We start from the raw sequence: 23559 nt of genomic DNA, 5'->3' as shown, positions 1-23559 counted from the left end.
AAAACCTACAGCTGACCTACAGATCAATAAAAAAAGACAAACTAATAGACAAATGAGCAGAAGATGTGAACAGGCATTTCATAGGAAAGAAAACATGAACTGGCCAATAATGTGAAAATACACTCAATTTCAAAAGTAGATATGAAAATGAAAATTATAACCACAATGAGATATAATTTTGTACCCAACAGCTGAGAAAAATGCAGAAGTTGATTAAGACCAAATACTGGCAAGAATGTGGAGAAACAGGAAGTTTATTAGCTGGAATGTAAATTACTTCAACCAATTTGGTTAACATTTTGGTATTATCTAGTAGCTTTGAGTTTACAATGTAGCAATTCAGCTCCTAGTAGAGAAACTCTTGCACCAGCAGACTTGTACAAAAAAATTATATTACCCCTATTTATATTAGCAAAAAATGGAAACATGGAAACATGGAAAAACATGGAAAACATGGAAAAACATGGAAACATGTTTCCATGGAAACATGGAAAAAATGGAAAAATCTAATGAACCAGCAGAATGGATTTTTTTAAAATGGTGTGTTTATACAATGAAATATTATACAATAATAAAAATGAATCAACTGTATGTCAACATGGATGTATTCCAAAAACACTGCTGAGTAAAAACTGGAAGTCTCGGATGAATGATGAATATACCTTATGATTTTGTTATTACAAGGGTAAAAAACAGGCAAAACAAAATAATACATTTAAGTTACAGAGAAATTGAGTACAACTATAAATATAAGGGGATAATTTAAAACTTCTTTTTCACACATCAGGACCAGATAGTTCAAAGTTTTAAAAATTATTCTAAACCATAGAAAAAGACCTGAAAGCTACACATTTGATTGCATAAAGCTAGCAAAATCTTAATCTGATATTTTTAAAAACAGTACAATGAAAGAAAATATAGAATGACCTCACTTAAGATTACTAGTGCAAAAATTCTGAATAAAATCTTAGGAAATAGAGTATTTTGGAATAACAAAAGAAAAATGTATTACAACCAAGTAGGGTTATTCCAGGGATACAGGGCTGGTTCAGTATTAAGAAATCTGTCAACATAATTCATTGTACCAGCAAATTAATGGAGAAAATCCTTATATAAATAGATGATTAAAAGCCATCTGAAAAAGGTGAGCAGTCATTCCAAATATAAACTCTACCTAAAATCTTATTAGAAGATGTACTACTAGCATAGGCTAGCTTATCTTACAAAGAGCCCCAGACCTCAGTGGCTTCACATAATAAATTATTTCTCATCACATCATAATCCAGTGTGGGTCAGCAATGCAGCTCTCCTACAGACAGTTATTCAGAGACCCAGGATATTTCCATCAGTGGCTCTGCCATCTTCAAGGACCTCAGAATTCTCCACCAAGTCCTTTGCATCTGAATGGCAGAGAAGGGAAGACAGAGTGGAGAACCACATGGCAGGCTGAGGTAAGACTGGAAGTGTGGTAAATCTTTTCCACCCACATTCTTTTGACCAAAATTCAGTTAGACGGACCTGAATCATAATACCCACTATCACCATTATTTACACCATTATTTACTCATTTTGGAGGTTGTAACAAGTGCAGCAAGAAAAGGAAACAACATAAATTTGAAAAAGAGATTAAATTATCTTCTGCTGATAACCTATTTAGAGACTGCAAGATAATGCTTTCAAAAAGAGCATACTACATTAGAATGGGTATCATCAGAAAATCTACAAACAACAAATGCTGGAGAGGGTGTGGAGAAAAGGGAGCCTTCTTGCACTGTTGGTGGGAATGTAAACTGATACAGCCACTATGGCGAACAGTATGGAGGTTCCTTAAAAAACTAAAAATAGAATTACCATATGACCCAGCAATCCCACTACTGGGCATACACCCAGAGAAAACCATAACTGAAGAAGACACATGCACCCCAATGTTCATTGCAACACTATTTACAGTAGCCAGGTCATGGAAACAACCTAAATGCCCATCGACAGATGAATGGATAAAGAAGATGTGGTACATATATACAATGGAATATTACTCAGCCATAAAAAGGAACGAAATTGGGTCATTTGCAGAGATGTGGATGGACCTAGAGACTGTCATACAGAGTGAAGTAAGTCAGAAAGAGAAAAACAAATATCATATATTAACGCATATATGTGGAATCTAGAAAAATGGTACAGTTGAACCGGTTTGCAAGGCAGAAATAGAGACACAGATGTAGAGAACAAACATATGGACACCAAGGGGGGAAAGCGGCGGGTGGTGGGGTGGTGGTGGTGGGATGCATTGGGAGACTGGGATTGACATGTATACACTAATATGTATAAAATAGTTACCTAATAAGAATCTGCTGTACAAAAAAATAAAATTATTAAAAAAATTTTTTTAAAAAGAGCATACTACAAAAAATTTTTAAAAAAGAAAAAAAAAAAAAGGGACTTCCCTGGCAGTCCAGTGGTTAAGACTCCTCCCCACCTCCAATGCAGGGGTCGTGGGTTCGATTTCTGATCAGGGAACTAAGATCTCACATGCCACGGGGCACGGCCAAACAAAGAAAAAAAGCATACTAGAATTAATAAGATAATTCAGTAATGTGGCTGGACACAAGATAAAAGAGACATATACATATACAAATTAGTACCTGCATGCATAGAAATATAGTACAAAGAGTACAGAAGCTCTCTTAATTCACTTCTCTTTAAATGACCCTTGGGACTTATGAGGCTCTCAATTTCATCTGTAAAACCTACAGATTATTAGCTACAGCAAGATAAATGTTCTCACCTTGTGAAACAACCATTTATTCCACTTTCACCAGTTGACTGTACACTTACTAATATCTAGTTGTGCTTGCTCCTAAACATTTTTATGACAGTTGTACTATTATTATAAATAAGTAATTTAAAGAAATATTACTGAATCCAATAAACAATAATGTGAAAAGAATGAATTGTTTTTATGAAAACTAAGTTGTCTGCTTTAGAAAGATTAAACAAAGTTACAAAAAATGCTGTTGGTTTGGGTGTGACAATTATAAAAGATTAAGGGGAAGTTGTAAGATTCTGTATTTCTATTTTTCTACAAGTATTTTAAAGTTCTTGATCCATGGTAGAGAAATCCAAACTGGAAACTGTATAGGATGCATTATGAATGTGGTTTATGCCACATTAGGGCATCCAAATCACTGGACCGATCCTTAAAGAAGTTTGTCCTACATAACAATATGGATCAATGAATACACACACACACACACACGTTTTTTGTTAAAATATGTAAAATAGGTATGTTGTATTAGTCAGGATAGGCTAGGCTATGTTGCAGTAAAACAAACAAACCAAAAAACAAATAAAATCCCTTAAATCTCAGAACTTAAAATCATAAGCTCTTCACCTGGGTGGCCAGCAAGGCAACTGTCTTCTATACGATGGCCCAGCATTCTAGCTACATTGGTCTTTTGGTACTTCCGCATCAACACATACTTCCACAACCAATATGGCAGGGAAGATAACGTGGGGAATCATGCTCCAACTCCTCAGTGCTTCCATGCAAAGTGAAACACATCAGTTCCACTCATATTTTCACTGGCCAGGATTAGTCAGATGGCTGTGTATAATTTTAAGAGACAAGAAAGTATAATCTTGCGAACTTGGAAGGAGACAGGGACTGGATATTGTTGAATAGTGATATCTATTACATAAGTTTCATTTTCTAGGATTTCTCAGTCTTGCCAATGTAAAAACAAAACACTGTGATAGACTGTATTACTGATCAAAACATTTGCTGCCCTTCATGTTGGAATATTACTTATCTCCATCCCACTGACGTCAGGCTTGGTACTGTGACTTGAAGGGCCCTTCCCTGTGGGAGGATTATGCATCCTTGACACTTCAGTGTCAGATACGGGCTTGTGCTTTGCTCTGGCTTAAGAATGTAAGGGCGGGGAGGGGTGTGACATGGGGCACTTCTTTGTAGAAGCTTTATGAGCCAGGAGACGCTGTACCTTGATTCCTTTCTCTCTACCCCAAGGCTGCAATGTGCCTGACAGCAGTCACTCCATTAGCCTGGGTGCCAGGGTGAAGATGATGTGAAGGAGATGCTGCCAGCTTGTGGTGGACACATAGCGTGAGCAGAAAATTATTTGTTGTTCTATACTACCAAGAATTCAGCTTGCCACTGCGGCATAATTGACCCTAAGCTGCATAACAGACACACTATTCTTACTGCATCAGTAAGAATGCTTATAGGAATAGCCAGAGAGAAGTGAAAATGAAAAAAACATATATTCCATTTCTAACAGTGATAAAAGTACAGAATACTTAAGGCTAAATTTGACAAGACAGGTTTAGGACATATGATAAAATTTACAAAATATTATTGAAGGATACAAAACATGTTAATTTCCCCAAAATTACTGTATAAATCTAATGTAATTCTAATCATAATCCCGATGGTTTCTTTTTATTTGATAAAAGCATTTTAAAGTTCATGTGGAATAGTAAAATTGACCTACAATGTTACTGCCAGGATTAAATGAGCTGAAATATGTAAAGTGCTTAGGGCAGTATTTGGCACAGATATGCCCAATGAATGTTACCTAATTTGGTTATTTGGAAAAATAATTAGATCATTAGAATGGAGAATCTCAAAATGTATCTTAGTACAAGCAAGATTTTAACATAGCCTCTAAAGGAAAATAAAATCAGACTCCTACCTTAATCCATATCCAAAAATAAATTCCATATGAATTAAAAGCAAAATGTGAAAAACTATTGTAGAATAAAATTTGAGAATAACTTTATACACTAGGAGTCAGGGAAACATTTTCAACTGAAACAGTAAGCCAGAGAGTGGTAAAGGAAAAGAGACATTTATTTAAAATGTTTAGGTCAAAGATACCATAAACAAAAGAAAAATATTACAACAGATTGTGGGAAATATTTGTAATGCATAAGACAAAGGTTAGTATCTATAGTATATAACAAGCACGTACAAATTTATAGGAAGAAGAAAAACTCGGTAGAAAAATGAGCAAAGACTGTGTGAACAAGCATTTCCAGAAAAGCAAATCTAAATGATAAATAAACATGAAAAGTTGCTTAATCTTACTAGCAATCAGGAAGACACAAACTAAAGTGACAATGAGCCATCACTTCTAACCCATCAGATCAATTTTGTTGGCAGAAATACGAAGTTATACATTCTGAATCACTGTTTTCTTTTAGAAAATGTCTCAAAGCAGCCCTTTAACAAATACAGTGGCAAAGGAATTACTTTGTATCCCAAGTAATCACACACAAACCACAGTATTTTGAAATTTCAGATTCTCAGGGAATATATTTTGAAAAGACTGATTCCTGTTGCTCTTTGTATTTCCCACACTGTACGTCTCTCTCAGCTCCAAACAAAGAATTCTGCTACGACTTGTGGTCACTGGACAGTGTCTTTTGACTTCATTACCACTCTGAGCCAGGACCCCAAGGAAGCCCCAGTAACACACCCCTGAACGCCCAACCCATGCAAGTTCCCGCTGTCTGCACCTGATTCCTCACCTAGTTTCTCATAGCCCCTGGCGGCGATAGGGTCAAGGCAACCTTGATATAGGAAATAAATTAGACCCATGTTAATCGTGCCCTGAGGCTAATTCCACCCAGTCTCCATCAGACCTTTGGAACACCAGCCATCATTTACTGAGCTTACAGTACTCTGGAGATGGCATGGAGAGTGAAATCAGGGAGTAGGTGAGCGTGGAGGGGGGCAGGCAAGCTGAAAGGCTATTACAATGTTCCTAAAGAAAGAGGAAAACTTCAAAAGGATATATCAGCTCCCAAAAGATGGTGAATGGGGTTTGCAGACTAAAAAGCTTTGAAAAAGACAAGGAGAGGCACATGTGCAAACAAGTGCAACAATGTGTTACAGATGCAGTGAAACAAGTATGTATATGTGATGGGGCACAAAGGGTCCCCTCTCCCAGGAAGGGGGAGGGCGCTGGGGCAGAGCACGTCAGGCAAGATGTCACAGAGGAAGTGATGCTGAGCAGAGACAGTGCAACAGAGCATTCCAGAAAGAGGGGAAAACAGGAATAAAAGTGCAGGGGCATGAAAGCAGTGACATTTTCAGAGAATTGCGAGTAATTTAATATGACTAGCGTAAAGGATTTAAGAATAAGGTTGGCAGTCAGATCACTGAAGGCCTGTTTGCCATTGGACAGAGTCTGGAATTAATCCTGAAGGGCAGGAACCAGGAGCAAGTGAAGGGCTTTAAGGAGGGAAGCCACAGATTTGAATTTTAGGGGACAAAACATCCTTGGCGCAGTAGGGAAGATGTTTTGGAATAAAGCAAGGAGTTCTTGTGGCTCAGGCGTCGGGTAATTACTTCCGTTAACTATGATACCCTATTTCTCAGGAGATTTCACTGAGACATTTTAGAAGGAATACTTTCCTTTCTTGCTGATGTAAAGATACCTAAGTAGAATGATAAACAAGGTCTTTTTTTCCCCATCTAAACTCCATTGTGTAAACTTAGTTGTACGCTCTAATTTAATAAATGGAGAGAGGCTGAATAGCCTTTGGCATCAGTCCCAGACACTAAAACAGTGAGAAAACAACAAAACATGGAACATAATATCTATCCATAAATCCAATTGTATGGTTAGGGCTATGGAGCATTTTAAGAGTTATGATTTCCCTGGCCAAGTACCAAAAAAACAAACCTTCAAAAATTAGAACAGCCATTTGGCATCCAACCATGCTGACAGAATGAAAAATGTTGAGTAAACAGCCTACGTGTAATTCACCACCCTTGAAGAAGTAAAGGAAGGGTGTTTTCTAAGGCTTCAGAATGACATATTTTACTAAGTAATAACATGGTCATGAAAAAAGCCAAGAGAAAACTTCCCAGCTCACTTAGAAAATGGAGTCACTCAATTTTCTTCAAAATGATAAATAGATATATTCTGTCATATAAAAGAATGTCTCAGGTCTGGTGCATTCACAGTGGTTATCTCTGCTCTCCATTCCCTTCTTTTTGCCTTTTGTTGTTTTCTAATTTTTTGCAGTGAGCATGCATTGCTTCTAGAAAGCAAAACAGTGAAATAAACCAATCATACAATCAGAGTGACTTAGGCTGTCTTTTTCAGCTTTCTGATTCCAAATAAGATTAATGTAAATTGCTTCTGAGATAACCTTCTAGTGTGCTTTGAATATAGGCAAATTTTCTCTCAAGTCTTTGTCTTCAAGGAATAAATTTTTGAATTTTCAAAAATACAAAAACTTCCCCTCTCAATTATTCATGCCAGTGGAGGGGAACACTGACACTAGTATTCGAAAACAGCGTCCAAGTAGAAAACATCAAGCATATGGCTATAATATACTAGGCTTTGTAAGGCACTGTACAATGTTTCTGGCAGATACGCCTTCTGAATTAAATTTTTAGTTAATATTAAAATGATTTTATGCTCCTACATGTGGGCTGGCAAATGAAGGGTAAAAGAAACAGGTCTAAAATTTAAAATTCATTGCATATAATCTACAAGATGCATGCTCCACAGGCAAATGAATAAAGACCCTCTATGCTGAAAATACAAACCGCTTCCTAAAAACACAGACCTGAAACAGGGCTATGAAAGCATGGAAAAATGGAACGCTAACCTCAGCTGTGTCTGATGCAATGCAGATGTAAAACAAAACTCCTGGATTCAAAAGAGTCAACTTTAGTAAGTACTACCAAAACCCAGCTTTTCATAATCAGAGGACACTCTTTTAAAAGCAGCTCCAACTGAAATCATAGTCAGCAAAGTACTTCAGAAGAAATATGAAACATCTCTTAGGGTTAAAGAGAAGCGTCTGTCAAATAAACTCGATGTAACGTATTCCTCCATCTCTTAACACTTATAAAGGGACTTGCAAAGAAAAATGTGTAAATAGGATTTATCTTAAATTAAGCACATTGAACCTTTCCCAACACTGTAAGAATTCAGATAGTTTAAAGAGGATCTGGATGTACTCTATAATTTGTAGATTCTTTTCAGGTCCTCTGAAACACAGTAACTTTCTTACTAGTTGAGATTTGTACTCCCTTGCCAAACCTTGTAAGGGAGCAATTTCTGAAATTTACACTTAATACAACATTCTAAGTTTTAGGTACCTTGAAGAGAATATGTCTTACAAACTTTCCACACCAATTGAATTACTTTCCCTCCCATGTCTCTCAGACAATGGGGCCCTCATTCTTCTACCCTGAATGCCGAGGGAAAACCATCACCACCAGCCCTTGCTGCCAGCCCCTCTCCAAATCCCCCCATTCTGATTTCAAAGCTCTACAGAATCCATCTGGCTGAGAAGTGCCCACAGAGGCTGGGAGGGAGAGAGGCCAAGTGGGCCTGGCCAGAATTGGTAGCTGGCGGGGGAGAGGAAGGCTGGGCACATCACACACACACACACACACACACACACACACACACACACACTCCTGATGTTAGAGGATGTCAGAGTTGTAGACTTTGTGGTGGGATGCCAGTTTTTGTTGAGTCTAGCCCTGGGGGAAAGGGCATAACTGTAACCAGACAAGAATTTAGGGCCTTGGCTTACAGTCCTGAGCTTTCAGGTTGGGCTCCAGGCCCAGGAAGGTGCTTCTGGAAACTTCTCCAAATAAGTTATCTTGGATCGCCCATATCTACCTCCAGCCTATTTCCCAACCATATTAGTCAGTCTCACCTATTAGGCACAAGTATCCATTTTCCCCCCACTTTTCATTTAATAAACATTTATTGAGTGCTTTCTATGTGCAAGGTACAGATACGATAATGTGTAAGACATCGCCCCTGCCTGTAGGAGCTTGTGGGAGAGAAACAGATAGATGTGTCCACAGATCAACACAACTGAGTGCTAGAGGTTATGGTAAAGGGCATATAGGTTGCATGAGGGCAAAAAGGAGAGAATTAACTTCTCTGCCCCATGTACTCCTCTGCTACCGTTACCTGCTCGGGCCCCGAACCCCCTGAACTCACTCGTCTTCCCTTCACAAACCCCTGCCACTGTGTCCCTTGGAATATGCAACCAAACTTCCCGGTACTTTTTACTTTGCTACAAGATCTTTGCACGTCTCAGCCCTGGCTAAAACCTAGCTTTCTCAAAAATGATGCCACTTTCCTCAAACGCTTGTCCAGTGGTATCTGCTCCTTCTCCCACTTTCGCTGACTCACGGGCCAAGAAAATGTCGACGCGACCTCTTGCTGCGGACAGTCACTGCTGATTCTTAACATTATCACTCAACCACCTCTTCTCGAAGTGCAGCACCTGCTCTGCTCCACCCTTTCTCTTCTTTTGGAGGGAAGAGGGTTCAACCAAAGTCATGGGGATTTTTCAACTCGGCACGCTTTTGCATCTCCTAATAACCAGCTCAGCTCTCGTCTGGCTGTACTCATTCGCGTGCTTCTCAACCATGTTTCATCACCGGCCTGCAGTCTAGATGGGAGTTTTTTCTACATTCAACAACACACTTTCCACAAGTATTTCTGCCAGAGAGGCCTAAGAGTAAAGTCAAGAAAGACAACAAAAAGTAAAGTAAAATGGGGTACTTGTTCTCATACAAGGCACACAACAAGGCTTATTGTTTAAAATGTGGGTATAGTAGGACCTACATCATACAGTAATTGAGGATTAACTGAAATGACATACGTAAAGAACTAAGAACAGGGCCTGACACATAACAGGTGTTAACTATTATTATTGTATCCTCCAAACTATATAACATACACAAAGCTTAAGCAATGATATCAAACCATTCTAGAATCAAATCTAATCTAATTCTTCACATTACTTTAGCATACTCAACACCGTCTTGTATTAACTGATGCTATAACGATGTGTGAGCTGCTCAAAACGAGGTGATCTTTCTCCTTGCTTGCCTTCACATTGGTCGCCAAAGGCCCATTTTTAAGACTTCATGATTTTTTTGAACTATTTTAAAACCACTTTCTAACCTCTCTTTGGAACTGCTTTCAACCCCTCAGCACTTTCTTCCCCTTTGGATTCTAAGACAGCAGTTTGCTTTTCCTTCTGCCTCTCTGACCATTTCTGTTTTGTCTCCGTGGCAGGCTCCCCTCCCTCTGGCTGCCCCTTGCAGTCTATGTTTCTCAGGGTCATCCCTCCTTTTCGCTGCTTCTCAAAGTCTTTCCAAGATGCTGTGCCACCTTCATTTATACCTTTATCGTCTCTGCCTTGAACTACTGCAATGCTCTAGGTGGTATTCTGGTGTCTGGTTTCTCCTGATTGCATATATCCCTCATGCTGCCACCACAATAATTTTTTTTTTTAATGTCAAGTGTTTATGACAAGGCCTCCATCATCCCCTGTTCCCTGTAAGAAAAAGCCCCAAACCTCAGCACACCATCCAAGGGCCCTTCACGTCAGCTCTGACCAATCCCTCCAGTCTCATATCATCTTGGTCCACCTACTCACCCAGAACTCCAGCCACATGGAAACAGTCTTCAAACATGCCCTCCTTCAAATCCTCACCTTTCCACGTTTCCTCTTCTTCAAGTGCCGTCTTTCCCTGTTCCCAACCTGATTCAGCTCCTTTCTCTATTAAGCATTGACCACAGCGCATTTTAAATACCTGTTTATGCGTCTATTGCCCCAGGAAAACAAAAGCATCTCAAGTACAGGGAAATGGCTTTTTCTTCTCTTTAGCTCCAGAATCTAGTATCAAGCCAATGCTCAACAAATATTTAATGACTGGGCTTCCCTGGTGGCACAGTGGTTGAGAGTCCGCCTGCCGATGCAGGGGACACGGGTTCGTGCCCCGGTCCGGGAAGATCCCACATGCCGCGGAGCGGCTGGGCCCGTGAGCCATGGCCGCTGAGCCTGCACGTCCAGAGCCTGTGCTCCGCAACGGGAGAGGCCACAACAGTGAGAGGCCCGCGTACCAAAAAAAAAAAAAAAAAAAAAATTAATGACTGAACTGTGAGCAATCAACAAACATTAAAAAAAACTTTTTTAAAAAGATGCAGTTTTAGAATGGATATATGTGTCTGTATAACTGAACCACTTTGTTGTACACCTGATACTAACACAACACTGTAAATCAACTACACCTCAACATAAAATAAAAATTAAATTAAAGAAATAAATAGAGATGCAGTTTTAAAATTTCTCCTTAGGTGGAACTGAGTGAAAGGAAAAGGATGCAAATGAAACACTCGATCTCAAATCTCAAGGTAAACATGGATATTCTGAAGAGCGAGAAGGAAACACATAAGGACAGCAGCAGTGCACAATACTCAAAACGTGGATTATCGCAGAAGTTCAAGGTTGTGGAATCCATGACAGTATCTACTGTCATGCGCTGCATAACACATACAACCTTATGACCTCCCTCCTTAAAATCCCTCAATGTCTTTTTAAAGATAAAGCCTCATACTTAATCTGGCACACAAGGGCCTCCACGATAAATCCGCCTCCATCTCCTAAGCCTCATCTCACACTCCTCTCTACCTTACTCACTGAAATTTAGCCACACAGGCCTTCTTTCCCACTTGAGCTTTTGCACAAGCAAATCTACCAGCAATGTCTTTCATATTCTCTCCTAATTCACTCTTACACCTTGACTGCCAGCCCAAGGATTCCTTAAATTAGCTCCATTACATGGTGACAACGCGTGAGTCCGTTTTACCACATCACATTTGGAAGGCAACAGAGTATAGTGTATGACTGTAACTATAATAGATTATGTGTCCTTGGTCATATCTATTTAAACTCTTTTATGTCTTGCTTTCAGCGCCTGTAAAACTGAGGTAAGTGTAGAACTCACTTCATAAGATTATTCAAAGAGTTAAAGGAGATAGTTCACGTACAGCACTTGGAATTGTGTTACTACATAGTAAAAGCCCTCAAAGGTCACTGATATCATACTTACTTAGTTGTCACCCTGCCCACCCCAAGAGTTCCTCTACTGCTGGAGCCCAGGAACCACACGAGCCTGTTCATTTCTGTATTCTTAGTCTCAGCCCGGGGTCCTGAACATAGCTGGCCTTCGATAAGTAATTAAAAAAAATAAAAGCAAACCGGCAAAAGCTTTGGCTTCCACGTTTGCCTCACTAGCTGGATGACTGCACGCGAATCACTCATTCCACCTGGGCCTCGTTTGCCCTTATGAAAAACGTAATCTCGACCTCAAAGAGATTTTGGATGAACAGGGCGATGCATCCAGCAAAGTACACTGCCCATCTCCCAACGCCGCACAAGCGGTCGGGGCTGATAACGAACAGAGTGAACAACCGCGTCTCCCCTCCCCCGCCCTCCTCCAGCCCACACCCCCTTACTGCGCCCTCGGTCCCCGATCCCTCGGGACTTCAGGCGTGGGAGTTCCAGCCCCGTGCGGCTCCCTCCAGGTGCCCCGCACCCTCCTTCCTTCCTCGCCCGGACGGACGCACTTCCGGCGGATGTGGGTGGGGGCAACCCCGGAAACGGAAGTGAGCCGCGGGTCGGCTGACGGTAACGGGCTGAGAAGCTGTTCGCAGAGCGAGTTGAAGATGGTGAGTGAGACCCTGGGCGACCCGAGTGGCCTGCGGGCTCGGGTCCGTGGGCGCAGGAGCAGGCCGCCGCTCCCCAGCCCGTTCCCCGGTGGCGGCGGCGGCGGGAGGAGGAGGCCGGCCTCGGGCGCCATGATTTGTCGAGTCACGGGGTCCGGGGGTTCGTGGCCGCCGCCTGGGCAGGTCTCCGGCGCTGGTCCCGCGAGCGGCGCCTCGGCTTCATCCTTTCCCACCGCCTCCTCTCTCCCATCCCCAAGTCCCCCAGTCGGCCCCGACCCCGGTCCCTTCCCGTAGTTGGCGCCGAGCCGGAAAGGACACCCCCCAAAAGTGCAACGGTCTGGGGTGCGGTGCGGCCGACTACCCCTCCCCCGAGGGGAGGACCTTTGGGAGCCGAGTGCCCGACATCCTCACCCATCCCTGATCCTCGGAACTGCCTTGATAACAAACCCACAGCTGTGGGTCCGTTTTCCATCACTCAGCTTTACCCCACAAACATTTTTGGGAGCTCGTAGTATGGCAGGTGTTGGAGGGGGGAAAATTGGATAGTTGCTACTCCCCGTTTGTCAGTATTGTTATTGGGTCTCCTCCTGCCTCGTCCCTTTTCTCTTTTTAACTTAAAAGTTTGATGTTTGGGAGAGATTCTTGAATCGTCATTGCTTGCGACTCTGATACCACCAGTACTGCTGCTGGGCCATCCAAATCTAGAAAGTTTCTGTTGGTAAATACTGCTGAACATAGTAAAGAGGTTTAATAAACATTCTCAAGTAACTAGTGTTAATTAACTTTTCATAGATTTGTTTTCCTCTGCTACTTTATTAGAAATATCATGTACTGATTCTCATGTTTTACAGGAGGGAATTGGGAAAGTGATAACAGTAGGTCCCAGAGATCAGAATCCCCCTTTTCTTTGTGTGTAGAAGAAACTTTTCTTCCGTTACTCTACAATAAAGCAGTCTGGGAGGAGGAGAACCTTTATGTAGGAAAGCAACAGAAGGTGTTTTTGGAAAGGTACAATCATACAACTCTGGTCCTGGAAAGAGTTCAGGCAGCTGGAAGGATGAGTAAACAGGGCCAGAGAGGTTCTGTGCCTTCGTCAGGTTAGTGGCCTCCACACTAGATTTCAGCTTCTTTTCCTAATTAACTGTGACTTCTGTGTGGGAGAGTTGAAACCTGTTGTACAGCTTCTTGAGTTCCAGGCTTCGGACCTTGGACATTATTCAGGCAAGACATTGACAAACCAGTGAAAGGTTTTTGTTTTGTTTTTTTAACAGCTTTGGTGAGGAAAATTGCTTATCAGGCAAATCTTGCTGTGCAGAATTGGAAAATAGAACAGGCTAGAGGCAGTGCTGTCAGCATTATCCAGGTGTGAGAGCCTGGACTGGGGTGGTAGATTGAGGAAACCCGGGACACTGTGCAGTACCTGACCTAGTAAAATATACAAATAAAGTAAAACATCAATTTAAGAAGCTGGTTTCTCAGAATAGTTTTCCTAGAAGAATATAACACTCCAAACTACCTGCAGCTGTTTTACGGTTTTCTGCAGAATTGCAGGGATGATGTATTTCAGCAACAAGTAACTTAAACTCAGCATCTTGTGTTTTAGCTATGGTAATATGTATTACATTTTAATTGCATGTTTACTCTATCTTCATTATATTAAGCCCTGGAAGACAGATATGTATCTTCAGTATCTAGTAGAGAACCTGCCACATAGTAGATATTTAATAAATATTTGGTGATTAAATTATAGTATAAATGAGTAGGGTGACCATACACTAGTAACAAATATACCGTGAGTCTTTGTTTTTATTTTTTTTTATTTATACCATCCTGATTAGGTACATTTATTTTTCATAGGTGGTACCCTCTTATGGGAACCAAATACTTTCTGAAATTCCCTTTCTTTCTTAGCTCCTGTGACTACTCTCTTCTAGCTGCTCTCTCTGTTCTTAATCCCATTTTCCTTGTTCTTCCTTGTCCATAAGGAATGGTATTCCCCAGGATTCTGCCCTCAACATTTTTCATTCTGTGCCGATCATTCTAACCTAAGGGGGGATCTTTCCAATAAAAGTAAATCTGATCATGCCATAACCCTTCAGAGGCTCTCTGTCTATTTCAGAATAAAACAAGTTTCTTTGCATATTGAAGCCTTTTCATTTTTTCTTTTGGCCAGCCTTTACCGCTCTACGCAGACATGTAGTTAGCTGGTCATCTCAAACGGCTTGTAGCTTGCTCATTTATATTTTTATACTTTTACCCATGTTCTTTCAATCTGGGTATTGAATGCCTTTCAATCTGACAGCACTCAGAGATCAACTCAGGAATCCTTCCTACCCCAAATTCGATTTTATTCACTGAACCATGTATATTCCTCTACCATAATGCTGAGGCTCGTGGTACTTGTCTAGACTGGGCCCTTTGAGGGCAAAGACCTTATCCTTTCTTTCCAGGGCTTAAACAGTGTTGTTTACATAGATGTTCAGTGTTTTTTTGAACTGTTTATATTTAATAGTGTTTTTCCTTTCTGTTGTAGAATGCCAGAGGACTTGGATCTCAGCTAAAGGACAGTATTCCAGTTACTGAACTTTCAGCAAGTGGACCTTTCGAAAGTCATGATCTTCTTCGAAAAGGGTATATGGGGGAATTGGGACTTTGACTTTGTTATGGTAAAATGTGAATTATTTCTCACAGTATTCTTTAAATATTTTGGTAGGCCATAAATGTATATTTAATTTAGGAGGTAGCAAGTAATACACTTTAGGAGAGGAGGGGGAGGGTAGGATTGGATGTGTTCTATAGTGGAAGAAGCATCTTATCAGAGTAGTAGGTTCCCAGGAAAGGGCATCTTCCTAGGAGATGTTACCCAGTAGCATGATTTGGTAGGATTCTTCTTTGTGCTGCTGATAACTTGGAGAGCCATTTGTCTCTTTATCTTATTAACTATTGGAGTAATTGACTGTTCTTTGGGAGACACTAGAACATAGCAGTAAAGAGCGTGGACTCTGGGTTTTGGTCCTGGCTCCGCCATTTACTAGATGTATGCCTGTGGGCAGGTTACTTAATTGTTCTACGTCTCAGTGTCCACACCTGTGAAATAAGGCTAGTAATAGCATATATGTTATTTTGAATGAGCTAACACATGGAAAGTACTTAGACCAGTACATGGCATTAGTAAGCACTGGGTAAACCTTAGATGCTCTTATTTTTCTTTTCTAGTTTCAGTACAGTTATGCCCCTTCCCTCGATTTTCTATATTTTTCTATGTGTTTAGGTCTGAATTTCTAGTACTGGTCCTTTTCCTTGGCAGATTGTTTTTCTGCTTAATCAAATAAGGATAATGCTTTCCTCCCCACTTTGTATGTACTGTGTTTTGAATTTTTGAATTTTGTATCTAATATTAAGGTGTTTACTCTTACTGTCTTAGAATATCATTCTAATATTGGTCTCTGGGAGCAGACATAATACCTCACTATTGTCTTTTCATTCCGTAGTAAAAGATGCACTATGTTGCCTTTGGAATTGGCAGTAGTATAGTATAATCAGATTTATAAGCTAGCCAGTAACCAATCCGGGTGATTCGTTTCTGTGTTTTTTGTTTTCACATGAAATGCTTCTCTTCCTTCCCAGTTAGACTGGGAAGATTGCCATGAGCAGAGCCATTATCAAATTCCACTTTGCAGATAATGTTCTGTACAAAGATAGTATTCAGTAAACGATTGTTGCAGGATTTCTAAGGTTTCCTTCAGCTCTCAGATCCTGGTTTGGACAATAACATAGTCATCTTTATATACCTAGGGTGATAAAGACCCGCGGCCTGGTTCTAGCTGTATATCACCTAATATGGTACTTTATACATGGTAGGTGTTTGGTAAATGTCAAACAGTTCGTTCAACATGTGTTTACCAAAAATATATTAACTATTGAATATGCATTAGATCTGAACAAAAGAGGCTTAGATATTTTATATAATACAAGAATCATGTCAGCAGAGTCATAGTATTAAACATACTTTTTATTAAATTTCTTCTAGATACAGGGCATCATTGAGCACCATTTTTGGGGGTGGTTCTCCCCAGTGAATTGAAGTCTTGACCACCAGTATCTATAATAGATCCATTTCAAACAATATTCAGTAAATTTGACTTCTTGTCTTCCTTTTGGTGTATAGTTCTATGAATTTTAAAACATGTGTTAATTCCCAGAACCATCACCACCACACTTAGGATACAGAACAGTTTACTCATCCCCCCAAAACTCCCTTGTGCCATTTATTTATACTACAACAGTGATAGATGTGATTTTGAGCTCTAGGTATTCAGTAATATATAATCTTCCATCTTAAATGTTTATTTTCAGTTTTTCTTATGTGAAAAATGAACTTTTGCCCAGTCATCCTCTTGAATTATCAGAAAAAAATGTAAGTATGTTACCTGTGTTTTTATTTTTATCCTTTAGTAGAAAAATATTTTTAATAATACTTGATTAAGACACTTCTGGTGTTGAGCATTTAACCATGAAAAACTTGAGGCCTTGTTTTTGATATCTTAATCTTTGAGTTATCATTGTATTGCTTCACTAAAGCTCCCTTTCTACACATTCTTCTTTGTCTTTTTTATAGACATTTCTAGAGGTTAGTCCACCTTTCCATTCCTTTCATATGTTCTCCTTTGATGATCCCATTTTCTTTTACGTTTTTCCCCTGCCATTTTTGCTGTTGGTCTTCCCTAGCCTATATCTCTAGCCTTGACCTCTTTTTCAAGCCCTGCATCTCCAGGTTACTGCTGGGCACAGTAGGTGCACAGGTGAATATGACATAGTCCCCATCCTTAAGGGGCTGAAATTTTAATGGGAGGATAAGCAGTGGATAGGGGCTTCATAAAGTGTTGTAGAGGACCAGGGATGGAGCAAGCATCTGTGGAAAGCTTTCTAGAAGAGGGCATTTGAACAGTTTTAGAACAGTATTAACCAGATAAATAGGTGGGGAAAGGTTATTCCCCAGAGGGTATAGCTTGTACAGATGTCCTAAAGACAACCTAAAGGGTTTTTAAATAACACATTCAGAGCAAGAGCAAGGAGGTGTCTTACTACTTGGGAATGATGGTGCAGTGTCACCCAGTTAACAGGAAGCTGACCTATTCAGTTTTTTTTGTTTTGTTTTGTTTCCTCCCTCTTCAGCAAGGGGAAAGATTTTTCCTTAAGAAAGAGTAGAACAAATAATTTGATGATGAAATTGAAGTTCAAATTAGACGAGAAAATAAAGGGTCCCCTGGCTGCTTTAGCTGCATTCTGGTTTCATGCTCAGAAGATGAGAAGGTTGTTTTTCAGAGATTTCAGATTAGCCATAGAAAACATATAAATCAGGTTTATGGAAGAAAAAGCTAACACGGATAGCTCGTTTTGATGAATAAGTGAACTACATCATAGATGACCCAGTAGACCAAAAGACTAGGCCAGAACTTCAAGAAAAACAAAGAGGTCAATGTGAAGTTCTGCATTTGGGTTCAAAGATAAATTATACATATTTAGATGGGGTAAACCTGACTCTTTTTTTTTTTTTTTTTTTTTTTGCGCTACCCGGGCGTCTCACTGTTGTGGCCTCTCCCGTTGCGGAGCACAGGCTCCAGACGCGCAGGCTCAGCGGCCATGGCTCACGGGCCCAGCCGCTCCGCGGCATGTGGGATCCTCCCGGACCGGGGCACGAACCCGCGTCCCCTGCATCGGCAGGCGGACTCCTGACCACTGCGCCGCCAGGGAAGCCCTGACTCGTTTTTTAGAAGTAGTATCAGTGCTTAGTAAGAGTATGATTCCAGAGTAAAATTGCTTATTAGTACCCAACACAAATTGGGTTTCTTTTTTCCCCCAGACTCAATTACTCAGAAAGGTGGAGTTTAAGGGTTGTAGTTTAATTAACAGGACCGTATAATGGGTCTGATTATTTCTTTTATGAAATCCTTTGAAGTAGATGCTTTCATACTTAGAAATTTCTTACTAATTATTGTCCCTGTATAAAACTTTCTGGATCTGAGGTTATTTACACCTTTTCTTTGCTCTACCAGTTTTGCAGTAATTCTAATCAAAAGCATTGAAATATGATTATGCTTTGTAAATACACTTTTGCAATGTGAAAAACATTCCCTTAATGTATTAGTTCTGTAAATCTAAATTTTAGGTGGTAATTTTACACCAGTGAAGGACACCTGCATGCCAGGTAAAATATAGAGATACATATTCTAAAATTTGTCTAAGAAATTAGTAAAAATACTTCGTTTTTATTTCAGTTACGGATATTGAAATCTTTCTTCAAAGTATTGTGTCACATGCGTATCAGTGCTAACTGTTTTGAAAGCAGAATGTTGAGTAACATTTAAAATTACATTGTTGTCTTTGTAGTTCCAGCTCAACCAAGATAAAATGAACTTTTCCACACTGAGAAACATCCAGGGTCTATTTGCTCCATTAAAACTACAAATGGAATTCAAGGCAGTGCAGCAGGTGGGTTTATGAATGTCAATTTGTATGCATCCCACCTGTGTGTTGATATCAATTGGAAGGAGCCTTCTATTTTAATAACAGCTGTACAAACCTTACCTTCTCTTCTGCCCTACAACCTATCCTACTTTCCCCCTTTTAGGATATGACCTTGATTTCTACTTCATAGAGAAAAGAAGCTTTGAAATGGAAAACTCCTTTAAATTATAGGCTCACTGTCTGAAAACTTACCTGTGTTCATTTTTCATGTTTTTCTCCTTTGGGGGGTTACACTGAATCTGAGATGCCTCTAGGAATATCCAGGTGGAGGTATCTAATAGGCAGGTTGTATATTGCTGAGTATACCTGTTGCTTAGGAAGAAGATCTTCGGAAATGTCCTTCCAAGTGTGTAAGGACTGTCCCCCCATCTGTGCTCTGGATTCTGTCACATCACACTACATTGATTCCAGTGATTGCTGGACAACTAACAAAGAACAGAAAAACTGAAAATTTGGTTTGGCTACATTAAAGTTTGTTGGGTACAAACTATGTGCCAGTGACTATATATGTATACTTTACACTGCACCATGCTACAGGTTTGAGAGGAAGGTGCTATTATCCTAGTTCACAGATGGAAACAGGGTGAGACAAGTCAGGTAACTTAGGCAAAGCCTAAGTAAGTAATAAAAGCAGAATTTGAATCCAGATCTCTCTGACTGTACAGCCCATGCTTTCTCACTGTACTTAGATACTAGTCTGCAGTATATGTATTTAATAATTGAAAAAAGTATATAACACTAGTTCACAATGGCATTGTGGTTTTTAAAGGCCCACAGGTGACTTTGATCTTCATTTCTAGTTACCACTACTGTTTTTTTTTTTTTAATTAATTATTAGTTTATTTTTTGCTGCGTTGGTCTTCGTTGCTGCATGGGCTTTCTCTAGTTGTGGCGAGTGGGGGCTATTCTTCGTTGCGCTGCATGGGCTTCTCATTGCGGTGGCTTCTCTTGTTGCGGAACATGGGCTCTAGGCATGCTGCCTTCAGCAGTTGTGACACGCAGGCTCAGTAGTTGTAGTTCGTGGGCTCTAGAGCGCAGGCTCAGTAGTTGTGGCACATGGGCTTAGTTGCTCCGCGGCATGTGGGATCTTCCCAGACCAGGGATCAAACCCGTGTCCCCTGCATTGGCAGGCAGATTCTTAACCACTGTGCCACCAGGGAAGTCCCTATCAGTACTGTTTTAAAGGGTCATAACTTAAACATTTGTGTGAGCAATACAGAACAACATAAAAAATGAATAATTGGTTTACTAAATAGAATACTGCTCTCGCTGAGATGGAATTTCTTCAGGAATTTGATCATCCCACGTTTATTGGGAACAAAGAGTGGTGTTGGGCTCTAGGATTTTGCATTTCATCACATGGTGTGTGCTTTGGTTTCCTGGACAGAAGCGAAGCCCTCGAACATGAGCAAGCCTGATGGGATTATTAAGTGTCAGTGAGAAGCTCTCAGTTTCAGTGTATATATTTTGTGTAAAGTGTTGAGGAATTTTTAAAATTTTGGTTTGGGTCTCAAATGTGACCTTGGATGTTAAATTGATTAACCCACATTGGTTAAATTGATATCTTACTTAGTTTTGTGAATTTTGCAAGTAAAGAATGAAGAATGAAATTTGGTCATGTATATTTTTTCCCCTTGGTTTTTTCTAATTTTGCCTTTTTATACTTTTCCTGAAGGTTCAGCGTCTTCCATTTCTTCCAAGCTCAAACCTTTCATTGGATATTTTGAGGGGTAATGATGAGACTATTGGATTTGAAGATATTCTTAATGGTAAGTGTCATTCCATACCTTTTTGTAGAGCTCCAGTAATGTACAAGACAACAGCAGCAGATGAAACCCCCAGCGTCTTTGTCCTCGTGGAGTTTATAGCTGATTGAATTCATTTGTGTTTATTCAGTGAAATAAGATAAAATTTAATGGTAATAACTGTTTAACTGGTTTTAAAAGTGAAAATTATTTATGGAGTTCTGAGATTATAGTCATTTCAGTCAATTAATGACAGTCATTCCTTTCATATCCTGAGGATAAAGTCTGATGTGTGAGTCCAGTACAATATTCTTAGGGTAGCTTAAACAAGGATTGTTGTTGCACTATTCAGAATGTTTGTGGGATGTGACTAGTTTTAAAAACAACTAGAAAAAATAAGGTCAAAGTTTTCTTTAAAAAATACCCACCCTTTCCTCCTATGTAATTGTTGTGTTTCTATAGATGGTGAATAGCAAAGAAGAATCTGTCATTTTTAACAAAATTCTCTGGATGATTATATTATGTATGACATAAATGGCTTTTAAGTAAGAGCAATACATGCAGCGTCCTTTATTTTTTTCTGGTTCTGAGGAAGGTAAACAAATATAATTCTGTCCAGTATTACTTCTGTTCATTATGCCTCAGCAGTTTAGGAGAAACAGAAAAACCCAACAGGATTAAATTATATTACTTTTGCTTGGCTGCTAATGTCCGGTAACGAGATGTTGTGGATGCAACAGAAATCTCATGAGACTCCTCTTTGAGAATCTTCCCTGAGGGAACTTTCTGAATGCAGGAAAACCTGGAATTCCTAAGCTTTTACATTGAATTTAGACCTCATTTAAAATTAGTAAGGTGATAGCTCAGGTTTATAATTATCTTTTAGTTATAAAAATGGACTCATTTAAAAATCAGCCTCTGTAAAGTCACGTGAAAAAAAGGGAGAGGGACTTACTGAGCATTTATTCAGTCAGTAAAATAATTGTTATATGTCAGACAGTGGGCTAGGCTTTGAATATACGACGGTGAAAAAAACAAAACATCTGTGCTTCCTAATGGGGGAGGTAAACATTAACAGTTAAAACACAAACATGTAGTTATAAACAGTGATTAAATTCTAAGAATAAAGAGGGTAGGTATATAGTTTGTTGTTGGGTAGGAGGGCCAGGCACCTCTGGGAATATGACATATAAATTGATTCCTGAAAGATACATGAATTAGTTGAGCTAAAAGTAGAGGGAAGAATATTTCAGACAGAAGAAGCTGTATGTCTAGGGTCTCTAACCTGAGAATAGCCGAAGAGCTCTGAAGGGTTTATTCCACTTAAGAGCTAGCAAGTTAGCCCTCTATGGTTTCATGGATGCTGGCAGAGACAGACTCCTCGAGACAAAGGGCAGTTTGTTATTCACTGCAGTAGCAGAAGCCAGAGCATCAGCTTTTCTGTTGGGTCCCTAAGCCCCAGTTCCCACAGGGCAGCAAGAAGAGGGTTAGATGAAACCTGCATATAGAGTGTATTTTGTTACAGTAAGGGGAACCCCAAGTTCAGGGCCCCTGAATCTTATAATGGGCAGTCAGCCTGCCTATTCTGTGCCCCAAGGGCAACATGATCTCTCTTTAGAAACAGCCTTGGAAAGAGAGTCCAGAACAAAGGCAGACAGTGCCTCTGCTTCCAAGACTTGTGGAATCAAGAAAGGCTCCTAGAGAATTGTCTCTCAACACACATAAGAACATGTTAAGAAGGCCCATGTAGCTGGAGTGTTTTGAGGGAAGTGGAAAGTAGAATAAGGTGAGGTTGAAAAGCCAGGTAGGTACAGAGGAGCCAGAGCCTTGCAGACCATAAAAAGTTTATTCAGAATGCAACAGAAAGCCATTGAGTGATTTTTTTTTCTTTTGACATCTGAAGACTGTAACTTTATTTTATTTTTTTCTTCAGCTCTTTTGTTTTCTTTCAATTTATAATCTTTTTTTTAATTTTATTTTTTCAAACAGCAGGTTCTTATTAGTTATCTATTTTATGCATATTAGTGTATATGTGTCAATCACAGTCTCCCAATTCATCCCACCACCACCACCCCTGCCCCCCTTCTGACGTTCCCCCCTTGGTGTCCATACCCATTGAGTGATTTTAAGCCGTGACATGTGATAGAATTTCAGATTTAAAAAGATCACTAGCGGGGGCTTCCCTGGTGGCTCAGTGGTTGCGAGTCCGCCTGCTGATGCAGGGGACACGGGTTCGTGCCCCGGTCTGGGAAGATCCCACATGCCGCAGAGCGGCTAGGCCCGCGAGCCATGGCCGCTGAGCCTGCGCGTCTGGAGCCTGTGCTCCGCAACAGGAGAGGCCACAACAGTGAGAGGCCCGCGTACCACAAAAAAAAAAAAAAAAAAAAAGATCACTAGCTCTCTTATGGACATCTTTATATATTCATTCCTTGCATCTCTGTAAGGCAGCTAAGAACTAGAAAGATCCTCTGTTTAGGTAGGTGATTTTTGTCAGGATGAGATCACTGCACTGCACTTTGGGTAGTTTCCCCCTTGTGGGGACTGTAACTGTATAATTTATGGACAGTTTTTGGCTTCACCTTAGGGCCTTGCCTTAGCTGTTCCTTCTGCTTAGAATACTTCCCCCCTCACTTTTCAGATCCCAGTTTAAATGTCACTCCTTCAGAGACTACCCAGTCTAAAGTAGTCCCAGTCACCCTGTCACCTCATTTTCATTCTTTGCTTATCACTTTTTCAGTATTTTTCTTGTTTCTTAT

At 40.1% G+C, this 23559-nt stretch overlaps 1 protein-coding gene across 1 annotated transcript in view; it reads left to right on the top strand.

Moving 5' to 3' along the window:
• Positions 1–11222: 11222 nt before the first annotated feature.
• POMP (proteasome maturation protein) overlaps positions 11223–23559 on the top strand; it is a 68163-nt gene continuing 55826 nt past the window's right edge. Inside the window, exons 1-6 of the mRNA XM_089899297.1 lie at positions 11223–11327; positions 12195–12533; positions 15064–15161; positions 16887–16947; positions 18921–19022; positions 20734–20827. Coding sequence (XP_089755423.1) covers positions 11223–11327; positions 12195–12533; positions 15064–15161; positions 16887–16947; positions 18921–19022; positions 20734–20827 — 799 coding nt within the window. The remainder of the gene's footprint in view (positions 11328–12194; positions 12534–15063; positions 15162–16886; positions 16948–18920; positions 19023–20733; positions 20828–23559) is intronic.

Source organism: Delphinapterus leucas, chromosome 18 (assembly GCF_059928025.1).
Source record: "Delphinapterus leucas isolate spDelLeu-1000000601 "Yukka" chromosome 18, BTC_Dleu_Yukka2, whole genome shotgun sequence".
NCBI classification, from domain to species: Eukaryota; Metazoa; Chordata; class Mammalia; order Artiodactyla; family Monodontidae; genus Delphinapterus; species Delphinapterus leucas.
The sequence above is the reverse complement of the archived record's forward strand: the minus strand, read 5'-3'. Positions and strand labels throughout refer to the sequence as shown.